The 23,136-nt window shown below is 38.6% G+C and overlaps 1 protein-coding gene across 9 annotated transcripts in view; it reads left to right on the top strand.

Moving 5' to 3' along the window:
* The first annotated feature begins 5,902 nt into the window (after positions 1 to 5,902).
* Positions 5,903 to 23,136, top strand: part of pde7a (phosphodiesterase 7A) — a 55,486-nt gene continuing 38,252 nt past the window's right edge. For 4 of the 9 annotated variants that reach the window (XM_079806879.1, XM_079806878.1, XM_079806874.1 and 1 more), the window contains exon 1: positions 5,924 to 6,967. In XM_079806879.1, coding sequence (XP_079663005.1) covers positions 6,830 to 6,967 — 138 coding nt within the window. In that variant the 5' untranslated portion in view covers positions 5,924 to 6,829. Of the gene's footprint in view, positions 6,968 to 12,821; positions 13,048 to 23,136 lie in introns of those variants that run through there. The other 5 variants (XM_079806875.1, XM_079806876.1, XM_079806882.1 and 2 more) reach the window with 5 other exon arrangements.

The following is a 23,136-nucleotide window of genomic DNA, read 5'->3' as shown; positions in this document are numbered from 1 at the left end:
TGAGGTTCAATCTTGTGTTACGCATCACGTTTGAGCTTCTGTAAGAACCAATGAGGTTCATTCTTATGTTACGCATCACGTTTGAGCTTCTGTAAGAACCAATGAGGTTCAATCTTGAGTTACGCATCACGTTTGAGCTTCTGTAAGAACCAATGAGGTTCAATCTTGAGTTACGCATCACGTTTGAGCTTCTGTAAGAACCAATGAGGTTCAATCTTGTGTTACGCATCACGTTTGAGCTTCTGTAAGAACCAATGAGGTTCAATCTTGTGTTACGCATCACGTTTGAACTTCTGCAAGAACCAATGAGGTTCATTCTCATGTTACCCAGCACATTTGAGCTTCTGTAAGAACCAATGAGGTTCAATCTTGTTACGCATCACGTTTGAGCTTCTGTAAGAACCAATGAGGTTCATTCTCATGTTACACAGCACGTTTGAGCTTCTGTAAGAACCAATGAGGTTCAATCTCATGTTACGCAGCACGTTTGAGCTTCTGTAAGAACCAATGAGGTTCATTCTCATGTTACGCAGCACGTTTGAGCTTCTGTAAGAACCAATGAGGTTCAATCTTGTGTTACACATCACGTTTGAACTTCTGCAAGAACCAATGAGGTTCATTCACGTGTAATGCAGCACGTTAGGGCTTCCGCAAGAACCAATGAGGTTCATTCTCATGTTACGCAGCACGTTTGAGCTTCTGTAAGAACCAATGAGGTTCAATCTTGTGTTACGCATCACGTCTGAACTTCTGCAAGAACCAATGAGGTTCATTCTCATGTTACCCAGCACATTCAATCTTGTTACACATCACGTTTGAGCTTCTGTAAGAACTAGGGCTGGGCAAATTAACGCGTTAACGCGGGCGATTAATTTTTTCAGCTTAACGCAATTAAAATATTTAACGCAAATAACGCAGCGTCCGTTTTTATATCCATTTTTGCTTAGCGTTACATGATCATCACGCTCTTATACATGTAAATGCTTCCAAGCGCGACAAGACACAAGAGAGCGCGCTGTATGCCAATGTCCTGTGTGTGTGTGTGTGTGTGTGTGTGTGTGTGTGTGTCAGTGTCCTGTCTGTGTGGATGCGTCTCATGTCAGCTAATCAGGACACACACACACACACATACACACACTCGACGCATAGATAGACTCGCGTCAGTTTCCTGCTCACATCGAGTTCTCTTTTGCTCTTGAACAAACAATAACACAGAGGACTTTGATTATTCTCATATTAGGAGTCTTAAATTAGTTAAATAACGTCTTAAATGAACTTAAAGAGTTGTGAGGAAAGATGCGCGGGACAGCGCGTGAGATCCGCGGCTGTTCTTAAAGTGACAGTAGCACTGATGATGATGTCATTAATGTTCATCAAAGAACAACGGGAACAGAGAAAATTTTAGCTTTAATGATGATTCATCTATATTTAATTTATTATTTATGCAGTTAAGAAAGATAACTATTACATTTCTGTATATGTATAACAGGGAAGGCCATGGGTAAATATAACATTTATTATTTTGGGTTTATGTAAATATTGTTTTAAGTTCACTTAAATTAAAAGTTGTTTTTTTAAAGCCTAATAAATGTTGAAATTGGGAGCTTTCAGTTATACTGTAATGTAACGTCATTAATGTTTCATAGACACTTTAGTATCCGTGATACTGGCCTTCATGAGGTTCATTCTCATGTTACCCAGCACGTTTGAACTTCTGCAAGAACCAATGAGGTTCATTCACGTGTAATGCAGCACGTTTGAGCTTCCGCAAGAACCAATGAGGTTAATTCTTGTGTATTGCAGCACGTTTGAGCTTCTGCAAGAACCAATGAGGTTCAATCTTGTGTTACGCATCACGTTTGAGCTTCTGTAAGAACCAATGAGGTTCATTCTTATGTTACGCATCACGTTTGAGCTTCTGTAAGAACCAATGAGGTTCAATCTTGAGTTACGCATCACGTTTGAGCTTCTGTAAGAACCAATGAGGTTCAATCTTGAGTTACGCATCACGTTTGAGCTTCTGTAAGAACCAATGAGGTTCAATCTTGTGTTACGCATCACGTTTGAGCTTCTGTAAGAACCAATGAGGTTCAATCTTGTGTTACGCATCACGTTTGAGCTTCTGTAAGAACCAATGAGGTTCATTCTTATGTTACGCATCACGTTTGAGCTTCTGTAAGAACCAATGAGGTTCAATCTTGAGTTACGCATCACGTTTGAGCTTCTGTAAGAACCAATGAGGTTCAATCTTGAGTTACGCATCACGTTTGAGCTTCTGTAAGAACCAATGAGGTTCAATCTTGTGTTACGCATCACGTTTGAGCTTCTGTAAGAACCAATGAGGTTCAATCTTGTGTTACGCATCACGTTTGAACTTCTGCAAGAACCAATGAGGTTCATTCTCATGTTACCCAGCACATTTGAGCTTCTGTAAGAACCAATGAGGTTCAATCTTGTTACGCATCACGTTTGAGCTTCTGTAAGAACCAATGAGGTTCATTCTCATGTTACACAGCACGTTTGAGCTTCTGTAAGAACCAATGAGGTTCAATCTCATGTTACGCAGCACGTTTGAGCTTCTGTAAGAACCAATGAGGTTCATTCTCATGTTACGCAGCACGTTTGAGCTTCTGTAAGAACCAATGAGGTTCAATCTTGTGTTACACATCACGTTTGAACTTCTGCAAGAACCAATGAGGTTCATTCACGTGTAATGCAGCACGTTAGGGCTTCCGCAAGAACCAATGAGGTTCAATCTCATGTTACGCAGCACGCTTGAGCTTCTGCAAGAACCAATGAGGTTAATTCTTGTGTATTGCAGCACGTTTGAGCTTCTGCAAGAACCAATGAGGTTCATTCTTGTGTTACGCAGCACATTTGAGCTTCTGCAAGAATCAATGAGGTTCAATCTTGTGTAACGCATCACGTTTGAGCTTCTGTAAGAACCAATGAGGTTCATTCTTATGTTACGCATCACGTTTGAGCTTCTGTAAGAACCAATGAGGTTCAATCTTGTGTTACGCATAATGTTTGAACTTCTGTAAGAACCAATGAGGTTCAATCTTGTTACGCATCACGTTTGAGCTTCTGTAAGAACCAATGAGGTTTATTCTCATGTTACCCAGCACATTTGAGCTTCTGTAAGAACCAATGAGGTTCAATCTTGTGTTACGCATCACGTTTGAGCTTCTGTAAGAACCAATGAGGTTCAATCTTGTGTTACGCATAACGTTTGAACTTCTGCAAGAACCAATGAGGTTCATTCTCATGTTACCCAGCACATTTGAACTTCTGTAAGAACCAATGAGGTTCAATCTTCTTACGCATCACGTTTGAGCTACTGTAAGAACCAATGAGGTTCATTCTCATGTTACCCAGCACATTTGAGCTTCTGTAAGAACCAATGAGGTTCAATCTTGTTACGCATCACGTTTGAGCTTCTGTAAGAACCAATGAGGTTCATTTTCATGTTACACAGCACGTTTGAGCTTCCGCGAGAACCAATGAGGTTCATTCTCGTGTAATGCAGCACCTTTGAACTTCCGCAAGAACCAGTGAGGTTAATTCTCATGTTACGCATCACGTTTGAGCTTCTGTAAGAACCAATGAGGTTCAATCTTGTTACGCATCACGTTTGAGCTTCTGCAAGAACCAATGAGGTTCAATCTTGTTACGCATCACGTTTGAACTTCTGCAAGAACCAATGAGGTTCATTCTCATGTTACGCAGCACGTTTGAGCTACTGTAAGAACCAATGAGGTTCATTCTCATGTTACGCAGCACGTTTGAGCTTCTGTAAGAACCAATGAGGTTCAATCGTGTGTTACGCATCACGTTTGAGCTTCTGTAAGAACCAATGAGGTTCATTCACGTGTAATGCAGCACGTTTGAGCTTCTGTAAGAAACAATGAGGTTAATTCTCGTGTTACGCATCACGTTTGAGCTTCTGTAAGAAACAATGAGGTTAATTCTCGTGTTACGCATCACGTTTGAGCTTCTGTAAGAAACAATGAGGTTAATTCTCGTGTTACGCATCACGTTTGAGCTTCTGCAAGAACCAATGAGGTTCAATCGTGTGTTACGCATCACGTTTGAGCTTCTGTAAGAACCAATGAGGTTCATTCACGTGTAATGCAGCACGTTTGAGCTTCTGAAAGAAACAATGAGGTTAATTCTCATGTTACGCATCACGTTTGAGCTTCTGTAAGAAACAATGAGGTTAATTCTCGTGTTACGCATCACGTTTGAGCTTCTGCAAGAACCAATGAGGTTCAATCTTGTTACGCATCACGTTTGAGCTTCCGCAAGAACCAATGAGGTTCATTCTCGTGTAAAGCAGCACGTTTGAGCTTCCGCAAGAACCAATGAGGTTCAATCTCATGTTACGCAGCACATTTGAGCTTCCGCAAGAACCAATGAGGTTCATTCTTGTGTTACGCAGCACGCTTGAGCTTCTGCAAGAATCAATGAGGTTCAATCTTGTTATTCAGCACATTTGAGCTTCCGCAAGAACCAATGAGGTTCAATCTTGTGTTACGCAGCACATTTGAGCTTCCGCAAGAACCAATGAGGTTCATTCTCGTGTTACGCAGCACATTTGAGCTTCCACCAGAACCACTGAGGTTCATTCTCGTGTTATGCAGCACATTTGAGCTTCCGCAAGAACCAATGAGGTTCAATCTTGTGTTACGCAGCACATTTGAGCTTCCGCAAGAACCAATGAGGTTCATTCTCGTGTTACGCAGCACATTTGAGCTTCCACCAGAACCACTGAGGTTCATTCTCGTGTTAGGCAGCACATTTGAGCTTCCACGAGAACCAATGAGGTTCATTCTCATGTGTTACGCATCACGTTTTAACTTCCACCAGAACCAATGAGGTTCATTCTCATGTGTTACGCATCACGTTTTAACTTCCACCAGAACCAATGAGGTTAATTCTCGTGTGTTACGCATCACGTTTGAGCTTCTGCAAGAGCCAATTAGGTTCATTCTTATGTTACGCTGCACATTTGAGCTTCCACAAGAGGTTTGTTCTCACGCATCAAGCAGGTTGAGTTGAGCTTCTGTTTATGTCCACTGATCAAAGTTTAAATGTGAATAAAAGCCTAAATTCAATCTGTCCATCATATAAAGCGATTAAGTATCTTCATAAAATTTGGACTAAATATGGATTAGTTTTACGATCTGTTTATGAACTTTTTGAAGCGTCAAAGTGTCAGTTGCGTAGCGGTCTATGTAGAGTAGCCTACAGAAAGCTTCAAAAATATCTTCATTTCTGTTCCGAAGATGAACAAAAGTCTTAAAGGGTTTGAAACGACATGAGGATGAGGAATTAATGACAGAATTTTCATTTTTTTGTGAACTAACCCTGTAAACAAACGAGGGACGGCCTAGGATGGAGGTCTTAGCTGATCTCCCGTGGTGGTTTTAGCCACCCTACAGTCGGCTGGTCTGGGTGATCATGGTTAGCTGAACACTATCAGACCATGAAAGCAACTTAGGTTGTTTTAATATATGTTTATCAGCAGGGTCCTTTAAAATGTTTTAAAAAGGAGAAAGAAAAAAACAAAACAAAAAAAAACGTTTACTCATGGGTTTTATTATTTAGAGAAGTTAACAGTGGCTCATTGCTCACGAATAACTGGATGACTCATACAGAGAAAAGGTAATCACTGGCAATGATGTAGACCGGCTGCAGGGCAAACCCCGTTGTAGTGGAATACCCTTGTTGAGGTCCGTACAGTCAGTGAACGAGTGCATAAATCTGTCTTGAAAGCATAGCCAATGAGTTTCGCCGTCTCAATAGCGCTTCGCGGTTTAGTCCAATAGGAACCGGCCTTACATGAACTGCTGCACGCCTATTGGCTTATTCGGACGAGGACGTTTTGCAAACGTTTTCTGTACAGCCCCATCTCTTTCGCAGGTGGTGCATGTTCGGAAACAGCTTGCAATATTCAGGACGAACTGAGACTGTCGTTTGTAATCAGCGTAATTTATTTCCCGTTTTGCGTTTTCTTTTTGACACTGGCCGAACAGTATGTGCCAACACACGCATGGAGTGGTCGCGGGGCGTGTTTTGATTCCACCCAGGCCACTTTTTTCTGGTTGATATACAGTGCTGCATTGAGTGTGTGCTGAATTACGGGTGCTATCTGTGTGTCTGCACTGAGAAAAAAGACAGAGCGAGAATAAATGTTCATGCAGCGCAGAGCTTGAATGAAATCCGTCGTTAAACGGATACAACTTCACGTACATTCATTTATCTATTCGCAGGATCTCTCTGTTTTCTCCTCCAAGCATCGGCATCAGGGTTTGAAGTGGTCATGCCTTTTGTTTTAATTTGGGAGACGAGACTGCGGAGCCATTTGCACGATGATGATGATTCACGACTGGACGGAGTTTAAAAAATGAGGAAGCATTTTTTTCTAAAGATACTAAAAAGATAGAGGAGAGGCCTCGTCGTCCAGCAGGCCGTGATCTGTGCATGGGAAAAGGGAGAAGAAAGGAAGAAAAACGAGCCTGATGAATAAAAATCGAGTGAAATGGAGCACGAGACACGCGCGTGGGGAAATATGGACCATATCAATAATGACGGCGGTGTGCGCGAGAACCAGATAGATCCGAACAAAATGAAGCACTTCGCCTCTTGAGCATTTAAACTGATATTTTTTTTATTTGCAATTTAAAAGAGAGGGGATTCCCGTGCTTTTTGAGAGTTGCAAAGTTCCATGCAAGTTCTCCCCTCCGCCTTCTTTTGATTTCTTTACTACTTTTTTCAGCGGGTTTGAATTGTTTTTGATCCGGATCCATAGCGTTGATATTATTCAATGGAATTATGTTATCAGTTACCGGTTTTGCCTCTAGACAGGCCGGTTCCCAAACATGTTCTCAGCCGGAGGGGAGCCATTAGTTTCAGCTCCAGTTCCTCTTTATTCGGAGCCCCCGACCCGAGGCAGCTGTCACAGGTAAAGAACAAAACATTTGGGCTGTGTGTCAAAACCTAGCATGCTGCCTACCTAGAGAATCAGACGCGCGTTCCGAATGTTCGTTCGAATCATTTTGGAGCTTCCAAACTATTCGAACGGTTCGGAACGTGCAAACGATGCTCAACTTCTGCCTGTGTACTATGAATTTAACAATTGGCATTAATTGGTACAATTGGTAGTAACTAACTATTCTATTAGTGTTTTTGAAGAAAAAAGAAATGTAATGCGTGCTGCTTTTACTGCTATCAAATGACTTGATGAACGATAATACATTTCATTCATTTGATAAAATATTGTCAATATCTTTTGACTACTCGTTGTCATGTATCAATTAGTCAGTCTTAGAACTGGGTCATAAGAGTCATTCTTTGGGGAATTGGACTACAGTAGTCATACTGTATGTTTCGCGAAGTTGAAAACGCATACTAGTTTAGCAAGGTTTACCATGGTGCACATTCTTGGGCCATTAACGCAACCGAACGTCATTAAAATGACCCAGTTCCGGTATTGTTTTATTAATGCAACCGATTCTCTGCTCTCAAGCATATGTAGGCAGCTCACAAGGTTTTGAGACGATGCCCAATTTCTATTCATGCTTCATTATTCTTATGCTTGTTCAGTGTCTTGATTTATTTACTCAGAAGTCCCCAAGTGTCAGGGCTTGACAAGAGACAGCGTTATTTTCCCTAATTGTCTGTTGTCGCTGTCATACTGCGGTGTTGGCAACACAAAATATGTTTTGTTGTCCCTTTGGGCCACATGCTGACAGTCTTTTCAGGCTGAAAGTGTGTCACTCTCCCCTCACACACGCACTGTTTAAATGTGTTGGGGATTCTCTTGGTCAGCCCTCTTGCAACTTGTTACTCAGTGTCCATTGGGGAGATTTTAGGTGTTTTTCTGCTCCTTTTCAAACCGAATGATTCGTCTGGTGCTTTTAACCCTGTAAAGCCTGATATATTAAATAATAGTCAGAAAAATCCTCTTTTAAAACATTGGAACAGTTTATAGAACATTTAGACAAAATAAAAAAGATATAAAAACCAACGTGTTTTATGTTTTGTATCATTTGATACATTCAGGCTTTATTACAGAGTAGCCTATGATATAGTAAGAACATGGAGCTCACACTCCAGGAGAAAAATGAAAACACCTTTATTCAGAGATGCAATTTGGTGCAGATGTTACTAGTATGGCCAAAAAGTAAGATGAAATTCTGATGCAATAATGTTTGAGAATTGTACAAATAAACATTCATAAAATGCCGGTTTTATCATATTTGATACACACATGCTTCGGTCAATGTTTATGACTAACAACTTAAAAGTAATTCTAACGTTTATTTTATGAAAGGTAGATTGTGTGCAACAGGTTTTTTCAACAAAGTTTTAATCATGTTAAAGCATGTATCAAATATGATACAGTAGGCTTTGTGGTTATATTGCATTGAATCTCTTTCAACCATGTTATAATTGGTATGACGTTTTTCTTGCTTTTGAAAATAGGTATAAAATGGTGGAACAGTTGCTTGCGCATTGAGTAATATAATGCTATCATGTGTAATAGGTATAGTATATAGGCAGTGCATGTACATAGGATACTTTTAAGATGAACTGTAATCTTTTGTGGCCTGTACTTAATCTTTAATATGAGATAATGCATATCTCCAGGTCAAAGGATTGCCACTCACTGTACTTGATAAATGTACTAGTCTTGCAGCAAGCTCACACAGTGAGAGATAACATGCTTAGAAGCCCTGCAGGGCTTTGAGGCCTAGAATTTAAGATGTAGTCAGTCAATAAGGGTCATGTCACCAAGCAACCGCTTGTATTGAGAGTTAGATTAGATAACCCTTCTGTCCAGTGTATTGCCACAACTGCCCCTGGTTGTCTGAGTCTACCAGATGCTATCAGCATCTCTAAAGTCAAACATATGCAAATGTATTTGGCTGCTGCTTTTCTAGTCAAACTAGCTGCTGCTGAATGTTTTGGATTGTTCTGAAGAACAACAGTGGCCATATTAGCATTATATCATAGATTTTCTGACTTGCTCTCTATCCTAACAGGTGTTTTGCCAGCAGAAAAATGGGTTCCCTTGGTTTTTAATACAATTTCGAGGTCCATTGGGAGTTTGACCCACAATGCATTGAGACCTATTTGCCTCTCTTAATGGCGTTGCTTTGGCAAGCTTTGTGCAAAAAGCATTTGTCTCTTATCCCTGTCTGTTATGCTGCATGCATGAAAGCCCAGCAGCTACAACCGCCTTCTCTAAAAACACAATGCCTGACTAAGTGCCTCCCAGAGAGCGTGCTCTGAAACCCACCAAAGTTCTGCCTGGATTTTCGCTGGAATTTCATCCGTGGGTGGAATGTGGGATAGACCCGAAGCGGCTCTTGGCCCTCAGTCTTGACAAGTCCAGGCCTTTGTGCTCCCTCCTTATGGAAGGGACGCATATTCGGGATTTCTGTAGCGAGGAATAAGCTGGTCACATTGGCCAGCCTGTTCTTGGCCCAGCTTGCAGTGCAGCGGCTTAGAGCAATATTTTTATGAAAAGATGAGATCAGCATAGTGTAGCACAGCTTTCCACCAAGTTCGGGTCACCATTTCTGGTCCTGTCATATGTATTTTCATTTTAAATAATTCTAGACCCTGTGAAATTGCTTGACCAGCTCCGTTTTCTTTCTTGAGTTGGTGTAGGCTTACATTCGTGATGTTACATTCAAGAACCGTGCTATTTGCCATTACTAGTCATTGGCCATTAAAGGCCATTTGATTGGATAGTAATCTATAGTGCAAGACAATTCTTCGGTATTTGTTCTACAGTATACATTTGATGCAAATAATAATAGTTATAAACCAAAATATTTATTGTTCGCATTTATTATTAGTAGTAGTATTAGTCGTATATATTTGAATGCAATTAAAATGTTAATAACAATAGAAATAGTAATCAATGTTAATATTATCACTTTAAATTCTAATATTATAAATGCTAATTTGTAATTGTGTATTTGCCTGCACATTTAAAAGATACGTTTAATGTGTTATTTTACATTTTATGCAAATAACTACAGCAAATGCAAACCTTTTTTTACATTTATTATTAGTATTAGTAGTAGTAGTAGTAGTATACAGTTTATGCAATTAATAATTATAATTATTAAAATAATAATTTTAATATTATCATTGTAAATTGCATCGTAACATTAAAATATATTAATGTGCTATTATTATTATTATTATATATATATTTTTTTTTACATTTTATGCAAACAATAACTACAATAATAATAATTAGAAACAGAAAAGGTTATTATTATTATTATTATTATTATTATTATTACGACTACTAGTAGTAGTTGTAGTTAAGGTTGGGTTATATGGCAAAAATATCATATCACAATTTATTTTTAGACAGGATCCTGATCTATAATCTTATCACAATATATATATATAAAAAAATAATGTTTTTATATTGACTTTTTGCAAGTCACCAAGCAGTTCAGCCAAATTAATTTCCCTATACATTTAAAAAAAAAAATGTAGCCTTACAAGGGAACAAAAGAAAAAAGAATGAAACCATTTAGGCCAAAATAGGGATAATTTTATCTTTGTTATTAAAAAAATAAGAGCAAATATACAAATGACAAATAATAGGACAAATGCGTGCGTGCGTTTTGGGTGTTTGTGCTCAGAAAAGCTTATGTCAGAACAGCATGCGAATAAAAAGCTTAACTGGCACGGCTTTAAAACACATGCAAAAATAATCTTTCAAGATGGCAGCTGGACCATGAGCATAACCCTGCTGCTGCGTTGCTAAACATGTGATGTGAATGTACACCGCATTGTATATAGTATGTTGGAACATGGGCCAGTACTGCAACTGATACTACGATCTCTCTTCAAAGGCTGATTGTGGAGACATTTTAATCATTCACGATCTAAAATCGTGAAATTTTATACATTTAATAACAATACTAGAAATAATCAATATTAATATTATCTATTAGGGGTGTAACTGTATACGAATGCAATCTTTAACAGTTAACAGTAGGCTTGTTTTACACACGGAACATATTTAAATCCGAGTTCCCACACAAACATATGAAGTATTCTGTCCATTTTATCATGAAATTCAAGCGATAAATGCCGATAATTTGATATGACAGATCACTATATGCGCGCCAGTGAATGCGAACATCTCTTCCTAGTCAAATAATAATCATGAATCAAAATCTTAAGGTATGTTGAGGATACATTACAACTTACTGACACGTATCATGTGGTGTAATCGCTCCATCAGTGTTTCAACGGCTGTAAGACACCAATAAAATGGCTTGTAAACAATGTTACGTAGCATTACATTTACCTCAGAAGTAATTCAGTGTCCACAGCTGGTTAGTTCACTAGAGAAATGATCTCTTTCGCTAAATATATGCACTATATTAGCCTATATATTCATTATATTCTACTTTACCTATTAGTGATGTCTTGATTTATTTAATATTTGTTTAAATAAATCTGTCATGAAAATGACAGCCACGGTGTATAAATAATTATATTTCAACAACAAAATAATTAGATTTAGAAGTTAATGCAAAAACTGCCTAATGTGGAGTTTACATGTTTGCATACAATGTTATTTGAGTGTTGATTATTTTAAAAAAATACTGAATTTAGGCTAATTTGGGCTCTGTTGTTATATTATAGTGTGGAAGTAAGGGCTCCCTATATAGTATATAGTTTACACTTTACAGCATTAGCAGAGATATTTTTTTATCTTTAAGAAACTTTATAATTTAATTCATTTAAGGACAGACACAATTTCAGTAAACCACTGTTTAGTTTTCTCTCCCCTGCTGTACCGAACCGTGACTTAAAAAACCGAGGTACGTACCAAACCGTCAGTTTTGTGTACCGTTACACCCCTATTATCTATGTAAATGCCATAATTGTATATATATTTAATGTATAATAATAATAATAATAATAATGTACTCCAAGTAAATTAGTTAAATTTTTAGAAGTATACCACCAGCAAAATGGATGGCATCATATATTTTTTTTTTCATGGTTTTAAACCGTTTGTCGTAGAATAAACGGAATAACGTTGAAAGCCACCACAGTTTTGACACGTTTTACTATGGATTCTGCACAGATAAGAGAAAGCGTTTTAACATCTCCATGCATCAGCTTTAAAGCACATCGTTCAACAGATTGTTGAACGTTTTAGAAGGTTATATGCACACTTTGCAGCCTTGTAGAGGCAGGGCAATTATCTTTTTGTAAACACTGAATTTTTGTGTTTGTGCAGTCATAAAACATAAGTGACTGTTGCAACGCTTGTGTGTGTGTGTGTGTGTGTGTAGGTGCCCCTCGCTGCTGTGTTTGTTAGGCTAGCATTGCAGAGGGAGGCAGTTAAGCATGTGCCTGGACTCTGGGGGCAGTGGTTTGGGCTTCAGCCAACATCACAGATGGCCAGGATCTCTCGCTCTCTATCGTCATTCTTCTCTTCACTCTTTTTTTTTTTTTTTTTTTCCTCTCAACTTCTCCCACACTTGTTTTTCTCAAAGCTTTTTGTAAATGAACGAACGAATGTCTTCCCAAAAAACGAGGGTGTTGCGTTGTGTTATAAGTCACACGTCGATGTGTTTAGCAGTGTTACACATACATGCGACTGAAATGTACTTGAAAGAACAAAGCAAGAACGTCATTCTCATTGTGTTTGGTAAATTGCAACATGTGTTTTGAAGAATCTCAATAATCTCGTGCCAGATTATGACGTGCTTCCTAGCAGGTTAAGGCAGCTGTACTGTGCATGTGAGCTTTCCCCTGCCGTGTCTCTGATGTGCCTGCGCTTGTGAATCACACACTTATTCATGTGCTGCATTACTTTACTGCGTCAATGACTTATCAGCAGCTCGACAGCATGTTTTTGCCATTTAGGCAGAGCAGCCCGTTCCCAAGCGCCATGTGAAGCATTGCGGCTCTCCGGTGCGTCCGCTATATCTGTGGGCTCTCGCTGACACCATTGGCATCTAGTTTGAGAGTGGAGAGCCAAAGGTAGATCACATCATTGAGTGTGTGTGTGTGTGTTAGAAGGCCAACATGCATGCTTGAAGTACATTTGTTGGAGGTCATATCAGCCGTGTTTGGTGGTGCAGACAGGGCGAGGAGGAGTTGTTTTTTTTTTAAGGAGTTTGTTTATCTCACTCATGCGATAAGGTTTTTTTTGTGCCATGTTGTTAGACTGACGTAGTTTCAGGATGTGGTAAGAATGTGGAGGGAGCTGTTCGGTTTTCAGTATTTCACAACTTGCTGCTGGTGTGTGTAAATGTGTGAGTAACCCTTGCACTGCCGAGACTGCTTTTACATTCACCATTAACATTCAGTTGCTTTTGCATTCGTTCAAAGTTTGTAGTTTTGTTTTTGTTTTTTCGGTTCAGGTCAGTGAGTTTTAAAAGACGCCTTTGAATTGAGGCACATCAGGATGGCGGATCTTGCGCATTAAAGTATTGCCTTCATTTAGAAGTGACGCAAATCTCCACCCTTGTTGACAGGCTTTCAGTATCTCACTTAAAAGATTTTCTTGATGTCATTTCCCTTGCGTATTGGGTGGCATTTCTGCACAAATGTACAACACATGTACACATACTGTTTTGTGTAATTCTTATTCATGATGTTACTCATTACTCCAAAATGGTATAATGGTTGTAGGTTATAGGTATTTAATGATTTATTTTGATAAATTCTGTATATTATGCAATATGTTTAATTTAAATGTACATACAGTAATGTTGATATTAAATGATTAATATATCAATTAAATGTTCTTCGATAATATTTAGTTTTGGTGGATGTTCGGATCCCTTGCGTTGGGGTCTGTTTGGTTTGTCGACTCCATTGTTGCCTCAGCGCCATGACCGTTGAATGTCATGTCACACAACTCTGATTCACTTCCTGTCACTTAAATCCTGGTTGCAACACAAAACGGCCATCAGCAAATTGTGCTACCATCTAGCAGGGAGGCTACTGTAAATGCCATTGAGATTGCAGAGATCTGTTACACAATGTGTTGAGAAGTTTGACTATAAGAGGGAAAGGCAACCACATGTTTGACATTGCTTATTGGTATTGCTTAATAGTTCACATAAAAATGTCATCATTTACTCACCCTCATTTCCAAACCTGCATGGCATTATTTCTTCTGCGGAACTCAAAATAAGATACTTTGAAGACTTTCAGCTGCTTTTTCCATACTGTGAATGTCCTGTATGGAAACTGAAACTGTGGGGCCCTAAACAACTAGTTTGGACCCCATTGACTTCATTGTATGGACCAAAAAAGAATTCAAGAAGGAAGTCATACAGATTTGGAACAGCATGAAGAAAGTGCAGGTGTACTTAACTAATAAGTTAGTTTAAGTTGCGACCTGACCGACTCTATAACCTGTGCAGTAAAAACAGCGTTTATGGCTTGGCACTTACAGGAATGTGCACTACCGTTATCCAGCATTTCACAGCATGGTGCTATAAATCATGAGGACGCTTTGAATTTATGAGCCCTCTCCGAGGCCTGTTCCTTTAATCTGAGTGAGTTTAGAAGCACAATGTCGGATAAGGTTTAATGGGAATCTGTCTGGCTTCCTCTTTTGTTTGCTTGTTCTGCCATGAACCCACTCCCTTTTTTTTTCTCGGATGCAATTAGACATGAGGAAGAAATAAGTTGGAGCTTGACTATAGTATAAACTGACCGTTATCGCTTTCAAGAAAGAAAATGTGGAAGCGTGCTTGGGGGAGAATTGAAAGAACGCGGCAACCCTGTGGCACACCCGAAATGACCTTATGCTTGCCTTTGTTTCATTTCAAACTAAGACAAGTTGGATCGATATGATGTATAACCTGTGATCATATTTAAGCAAAGAAAATTTGATTCCTTAATAAGTAGACATTTACACCTGTTAGGAACCATGGAAAGGCTAGTGTCAACTTGTGGTTGATTTCATACAAGGACTTTCATGCGAGTTTGATTTTCCCACCTCTTGGTTTGATTGATTCCTATTGATCAGCTTTTGAGCGAATCTCATGAAACCTGTCGAAAACCTGTTTACTTTTGCATAATGAAGCTTTCTTTTGAGGAACATTGTAGTTGTATCTGTATATGTATATTTGGGCTGGGTAAAAAAAATATAGATTTCTCGATTTTAATCGATTCTCATTTTTACGAACCAATAACGATTCTTAAATCCCAAGAATTGATTAGTCATCCTGTTTTCAGTTTATGATAATGTGCACCATATTAGGCTACATATTCATTATAATTTTTCAATATTCTATTTTTTATTATAATTCTTCAATATTTAATGCATGTTTTAATAAATCTGGCAAGTTTTTAGTGTATATATTTCATAAATCTTTTTTATAAAGTGTAATTTAACAGATTTGTTTTCCTTGAAAATTTGCCATATATTGTACCTGATATATATCCAAAATAATCATAATCGAATCGAAATCAAATTGAATTGCAAGCTTGTTAATCGAAATTGAATGGAATTTTGAAATTTGTGTCAATACCCAGCCCTATAGGGGAGATGTATATATTTTTTATAACATTTTGTTTCAACACTTTACTTGAGTAATTATTCATGATTTTTCTCATTACTTCAAATTCAAAATAGTATAAAGGTTGTAGATGATAGTCATTTTTGTATTGATATTTGTATTTGTTTTCTTATTTGATCAAATACATGAATGTTTGTCTGTATAATGTGTAATCTAGGTATATGGAAGATATTTAAATTAAATGTAAAGATTAAATAGAATTAAATGTTAATGTTGACTTAATAGGGGTGTGACGAGATATGAGATTGGGTTCACGAGAACGAGACGAGATTTTTACATAGTATTTTTAAGAAATCCTCAATGATGAAATGCATGACTAGAAAAATTGTTTGCAAGTGTATTTGAAATTATTTAAATCATCATCTTGTAATGAATGTCATTTCAGTTCTATTTTCTGAGTATGAATTATCATATGAAGTAAAAGACAACAATACTAAAGCACTGTAAAGGTTTTGGCAAAAACTCAACTGGCTGCTTTCCTGTATGATTGTCTCTTCAGACCTTTAGAACTGCACATGAGCTTCTTTTGACCTCCTAACTGAACTCCCACAAATTGATCATAGATATTAAGTGCAAACAATAACCATAATCAAAGTACTCAATATTCAAAGTGCAAATAGAGACCAAATGTATCTTCAAGCATGATACAGAGCTAAGAGATAGCTTTTATATTGGGAGATATTCGCGTGCCTCAAGGAGCTGCTTTCAAACAGCAGTAACGTATTGAAATCGCGTTTGAATGCACGCTCGCGTTTACTTTCACTTTGAATTTCGTGATTGTGCGTACTCTGGGAATAGGGAGCGGTGGTGCCGAACGCGCATTTTAAAATATAAACTCACCACAGTCGAGTCCACTAACATGTAACACACACTCGTACAATGCGAGCACTTCACTAACACACGTAACGCACACTCATAACACTATCGTCACGTGATCAGTGCTGCGCGCACGACTCAAAACAGCTCGTGTTGGGTGAGCTGATGGAATTGAAACGACTGTTATCCGCCTGAATTAAAGGTGAAATGTGTAAGATTTTTGCAGTAAAATATCCAAAAACCACTAGGCCAGTGTTATATATTTTGTTCAGTTGAGTACTTAGAATATCCAAAATGTTTCCAACTATTTGTAAATCGTGAGAAATTGCTATTTTAACCAAGGGACCTGGACGTGTGAGTTATGCGTTTGAAGGAGTCGCCTGTCGATCATATCTGCGTTACCCTCGGTTTCCAGTTTTATTTAGCAGAAACGCTGTACTCTCACTGCAGTGTGAACAAGTGTCATAGCAGCCGCCGAGCAAACGTCATAACTTCCTTTTCAACACACTCAGATATATCTAATATACGATAAACAGAGTTGCGTTACCTCATACTCATGACTGGAAAAGAGGAAGTGGCGCCGGCGACCGTGTCATAATAACAGTCCCGCTCTTCAATCGCTCCTGCGGCCTTGCTCAGTTCCACAACACTCGGTCCTGCTCTGCTTCAGACTACAGTAATGTTAATAAACGCATCCATGAACATGATTTCTGCCCGAGTCCTATCCTGACTCTTTTCCACCGGCTGTGAGGTGAAGACCACGAGATTCTGCGCTCAAACGTGGCGTCATCACACTTCGCCTTTGTTTTGAACAGGCGACCTCTAGTGGATGGAAAAGTTACATAGTGTAGCTTTAAATAGTTTTTATTTATATAAAACGCAAAACTAGAATGGATGCGTTATGTAAACGTAGTGTTGGCCTATTCTATCCTAACTTCACCCTCACACTCCGTCATGACATTATGACCATAGACTGTAAAAAATATAGATTGTGACACGAGACAGCTTTTCACCTCGACGAGAAATCTCGTCACACCCCTATGACTTAATAATTAATATATCAAATAGGGATGTCACGGTACCAAAATTTCAGTAGTCGGTACCAATACCATAAAAATTGTACGGTACTCGGTACCAATTTCAGTACCATGGCTAAATGTTTTTTTCATTTATTTAACTATTATACTCAGGAGTCGGTAGGGTTACTACAGAAATGCTGGTATCGTCACATTTTTATAATTTCAGTACTGACTTGGTACCGAAGTACCGGTACTTGTGACATCCCTAATATAAAATAAACATTTGATATTAATAAAACAATCATCGTATCAAATGCAATTATTGTAGCCTACTGTTTTGCAGTAATGAGAATCATTGTAAAACAATAAAAAACTAAAATGCTGTGGTTGCAATAAAAAAATAAAAAAATATTTTTTAACTTTTTCGTTTTTGGGATGTTCAAGTTACTACTTTTTCTGTGAGATTCACAAATCTTCAATCAAAAAGCATCTCCGACAGAAAAGTTGTAAACATGGTGCAGATAAGAGCTGATCAACAACAACTGTAATCAGACTTTGTGTGGCAGTCCTTGGAGCAGAATCAAGATCACACAGTAATGTTGAATGGGTTTTTCTGTCCGAACAGGCTGTATTACATTGACAAAATGAAGCCAAGTAAATACACCCCTGACTCCCCTCATGACATGCTGTAAGGGTTTTTTTGTTTGGACCCGGGCCTAAGAGCTGAGAGCACGGGGTCAGGAACAGGAGCCTCATGAGGACCACGTCATGCTCTCCATCATTACACTTCCTGTGTTTGACTCAGGAATCCACAGCTGCGATGGCCCCTCTCTCAAGCGCTAGTCTCTTTTGCTCTCAAATGCAAATACGCACATCGTCAGCTGTGCTGTTTATTGGACATGTGACCCAGCGCGCGCAACTCCCATGTCATTGATCTCACATTTACATGAGTGCCAGTAAGTCTGTACTGGGAGAAACATTCAAAGCAGAGAGGATGTTAGGTTTTGGACACAGCGGTGGGGTTTTCCCGGGCTGTAAGCAAAGATGTTTAAATAGGAATGATATTTGATTGCTGTGCTCATTCCCCACATGCTATCAGCAGGGTCGAATGCGTCTCGCTTTTGTGAAACGGGGCCATTAGTGTCTTGGAAGTTGCAAGGAAAGTCTGTTTTCTGTGACTCTGGTTTGCGTGGGTCCAGCTCATCCAACTTGCTGTTCTGCTATTTATGGAAATGCTTCTCCGCAGATAGATGTGGTGATGTCACTGCTAGGAGAGGCCAACTTTGGTCTGAGAGAGGGAGCTTGTGTTACACCTGTTCCTAAAATGAGTCCAAGCCACACTTAAAATCACTAAACTTAAAACATGCTTTTGGCTCTTGCTTAACAATGGATTTGCATTATTTTGTTGAAAATTGCACTATTCTTCATTAAAGTAAATATGAAGCACTGTACACTATAGGACTGTTATACCAATTAAATTAAATCGGTATCAAAAACCCATCTTAACATTTATCAAAATCTATTTACGCAGGAATTACAATTACCTAAATAATTTAATGATATTAATGTTCTAAATATAACATTTTGAATATAGAAATATGAGATGTTGGGAAAAAATTATGATAGACGCGGTCACACCAGTCTGAGAATGCGAAATTTCGTCTGACATGGCAAAGGTCGTGATATGACGTCACTCTCTGAATTCAACATATAACAAATAGTATAACATTCAATCTACTCGACTTTACTGCAAAAATATAATTCTTTTAATTTAGCCAAGAGGTCACTGTGATTGTATCGATCTTCTACTGGTCACACGTGGTCACATGATGCGAATTCGCAGCTCAGAGTTCACCAAGCTTGAACTTTGTAACGCAGCAAAACTTTTTGCATAAGCTTGCGAGTTTGAATGGAAGTCAATGTAACGAAAAGTGCAGTGTGACTGCCCCTTGAATCATAAGGCAAATTCAGAGATGCAGACCAACGTCGACAGTCACCAGATTACAGCACGTCACTTTTCAGACATTCTTATTCAACATGTTCAATCGGTGAAAAACAAGCTCTGGCACAATCCGACGGGTAACACACTGATCCTGCAAAACCAGACGAATCGTCTGTTGCCGTCTTTCTGCAGTGCGGCGTGAATTGGCCTATAGAATCATTCATTCAACCGATTCGCTCAAACCGGCTGATTCATTTATCAAAGTAGCAAGTGTCCACTTTATGAATGAATCATTGACTCACTTGATTTGTTCAAAAATGGTGAAATCAAATCAAAACACCGCTGTGAGTTGCCTGGAGATGCAACTTTTCTGCTTTGTTTGGAATCAGATTTGTTGGCAAAATCTGTCAGAATTGACAACGTTGTGTCTAAAAATTGTCAAGTCATATCAACTTATTGTTTCTTGAACCGTTATATAAAATGAATATCAGTTTGCAATCGTGCTGATATTCGAGAAAATATTACTCTTGCTTGTGTGATATTGCTTAAAAATGTTATAAAAAAAAATACAAGAACTCATACAAAGGGAATTCATATCTTAATTTGAAGGCATTTCCGGCCTTGCACAGTGCTATTTTACGTCGACGCCAGATTAGCTTGCTTGTTGTTAAGCTTAACGGAGGGCTATTTCCTATTAAGTTAGGCTGGCTTTATTGAGATGTTTTAATAGTGTCTCTAATTCAGTGCATGTCTGTTTACCTACCCCTAACTGATAAACACTTTATTATTAAACACACTAGACGCTTTTTTTTTTCACTTTTCTAATATTTTCTTAATTTTTATTGAAAATAATTGCCTTTTCGATCTGATATGTGATGTTTGAGCAAGTTCGGCAAAAGGCAGATTCGAACCTCGGGTCAATATGCATCCACTTTCTGCCATGTGCCTTACCCCTACACAGACTTTTAGTAAGCATGGCGGGCTATTTGCACTTAATGTAAATGGCTTCTTCTTTTTCTGTGGGAGGATTTTATTTATTTTGCTTCCGACGTCCATGTTGGGGTCTATCTGTGCATGGTGAAACGTGAACTGCGCATAGTTTGCATTTTCATAAGAAGTAAAAAAACCCCACATAAAATCAAATATTTAAAATAATAAAAAAAATATATAAAAATATAATTTTCCTCTGACTTCGAGTCGGCAATGAATATGAATAATAATGATCAATTATAGTAAGAAAAATTATTATATAAATAATTATAATTGATTCTAAATATTCTATATATATATATGAAATATACAAACATGTATATTGACTAGATGATAATAATACAAATAAACAAATAAAAAGAAATTTGGTTCCAAATATACGCTTATGATAACATAACAGGTTCTTATGAGATGTGAGTCCTTGAGGTCACAAAACTGAAAATAAAAATAAATATGCTTCATGATAGTGAGCACACATCTTTGATTACAAGGCAGCTGAGAAGTGTTTTATTTAGAAAATAAAGCATACAGTCTGCTCTGTTCACTGCTGATAAGGAGACTAGCATGCTCTCCTGCTGCCAGCCCCTCCCACCATGTACGTCAGTAGCGCTGCTGGTCTGGTTGGCTGTTGCTAGGTGGCTGTGTGTGAGTGTGTATGGGAGAGGGAGAGACATTTAGGGCTAACACGGACAGTTCGTTTAAGTGTGTGTGCGTGTGTACAACTAAGACAGCTGCACTAAGCTCAGCACGCATTCTGTCTGGGCCTTGAGCTGGTCTCCAGCCATCTACAGTCGTGCACACATGCGAACACACGTACGCAAATCCATACACCCACATACTGTCATACACTGCAACACCTGTACGCAGACTATGATCCACCGTTTTTGCAAGGTCCAATGGGAATAGCTCTGATTTGGTCTGTAATCACGGTTCTTGTGAGATGGATTTTTTCTAAGGTAGGTTTCGGTGGATTTCCTTGTTGGCTCAGCTTTTATTACATGATAACCCTTGACAACTGTTCATCTGTTTTTAAAGAGAATACTAACTCTGTTAATTGCCCCAAACTCTTTGTCTTGAATCTGAAGTGGATCAAGTTAAGATACAGAGCTTTACTTGCAGATAACTTGACTTGGAAAGTTGCTCGCGTGGGGCTTGCTTATCAAGTAGTGATTATGAGTCAGTGAGGAAACCCCACCGAAATGCATATAGACCACATCGCCAAGGCTCAAGCCAAAGCAGTCACCTTGAGCAAAGCAAATGAATCATCCGTTTGGTTTTGAGCATTTGATTTGCAGATAGTCTTACTCATGCTTTTACCTCTGTGAACATCTTGTGTGGAGTCATTAAAACTCTTTAGGCTTTTTGAAGTTTAATTCTGATATGGTAAAATGTCATTTTGTTTCCGAAATAAACACAAAGACAATGCTTGCAATGTGATTTAGGGTTTGCTATAGTTGCGTCCAAAGAGAATTGTAATGTCATTTGATAACTTGTTACTCTGCATTCACATGGGGCGTCGACACTTGATGGAGGGCATGTCTGAAGCTTGGTGTTGACACGACCGTTATAGTGACAACATCCAATCTCATTACTTTTCTGGTGATGCATGAATGCAATTGGCTAGCGTGTCTGAAGCTAGCCAATCACATTACTACCCGAGTGTCTGCTAGGGTATTTGCGTAGGCGATCTGATTGGCTGATGCCTGCGTTAGCGCTTGAAAAGTTGAACAATTTTCAACTTCTGCCACAAGCAATGCCATTGACAGGACGCAATGGAACCCACAATTCAGTTCGGCAAAGCATGGTGTCACCCATTCAAAGTAAATGAGAAGGGTTAACACCCTGTGTAAATGCTCTGTTAAAGTTGCGACGAAACAGAAGTAGCGACAGACCGTTTCTTCTGTATTGTAATGTACATTTTAATGAAACAGGTTTTTCAAACAGAAAAAATGTAGGGTCGGGAGTCAGGACATCGTGTTTTCCATCGGTTGTTGGTTGGATGATGGCAGATCTGGATGTGAGCTTGTGGTTGATTGTAAGAAAAGGGTGAACGAAATGATTGAAGAAGTCCGGCTAACATCAAGTTTGTTGTTTCACTGGGAGATTTTGATTAAAAGTTGCATGGATGAATCATTCACGATAAGATTAATAACATGCATTTAGAAAAAAATATAGGGTAAATTTTCTACCCATTGCACATTGGATTGTTCAATATTTTGGCTAATTTGATTTGCACTTTTATCTAAAACTGTAGTACTCTCTGCTCCGTTTTACCATATTTAAAATGATTTTCCTCCAAATTCTGTGCTAAATTTGACTAGCTGACTAGCCTAAGTGGAGTCGAAACTGTTTCAGTTTGTGTAGTTAATTCTCATGTAGTTCCATCTTGATTTATCAGACATCTTCCCAGAAGTGTCCCTGACGAATAACCATTCATTCCCTGAATGGTTATTTGAATAAATTAAAAAGTTAATCTGGAACTGTGCTTTTCTCGGGCGATCCATGCAGTAAACAAAGAGGAACAAAGTGCTGAATAATTTTCCCACTGCCTTTTCCTGGATTAGTTTAAAGGAAGTGGTGATGGTGTTTCCCCCTGTTTGAAGGCCTCAGTCGGTGTGGAGCTGAGTCCGCTGTGTTTGTGGCGTGTTATTGTGAAGTCTCTTGGTGAATTGATTGGGCTCCGTCCTTCTTCACACAAGCCTTTAACTTGTTTCGCATCCAAATGCTGTGTCAATAATTGGCTTGTAGGCCTGCTATCCTGTTC

The sequence above is a fragment of the Gobio gobio genome (genome assembly GCF_949357685.1).
Source record: "Gobio gobio genome assembly, chromosome: 23".
NCBI lineage: Eukaryota > Metazoa > Chordata > Actinopteri > Cypriniformes > Gobionidae > Gobio > Gobio gobio.
The sequence above is the reverse complement of the archived record's forward strand: the minus strand, read 5'-3'. Positions and strand labels throughout refer to the sequence as shown.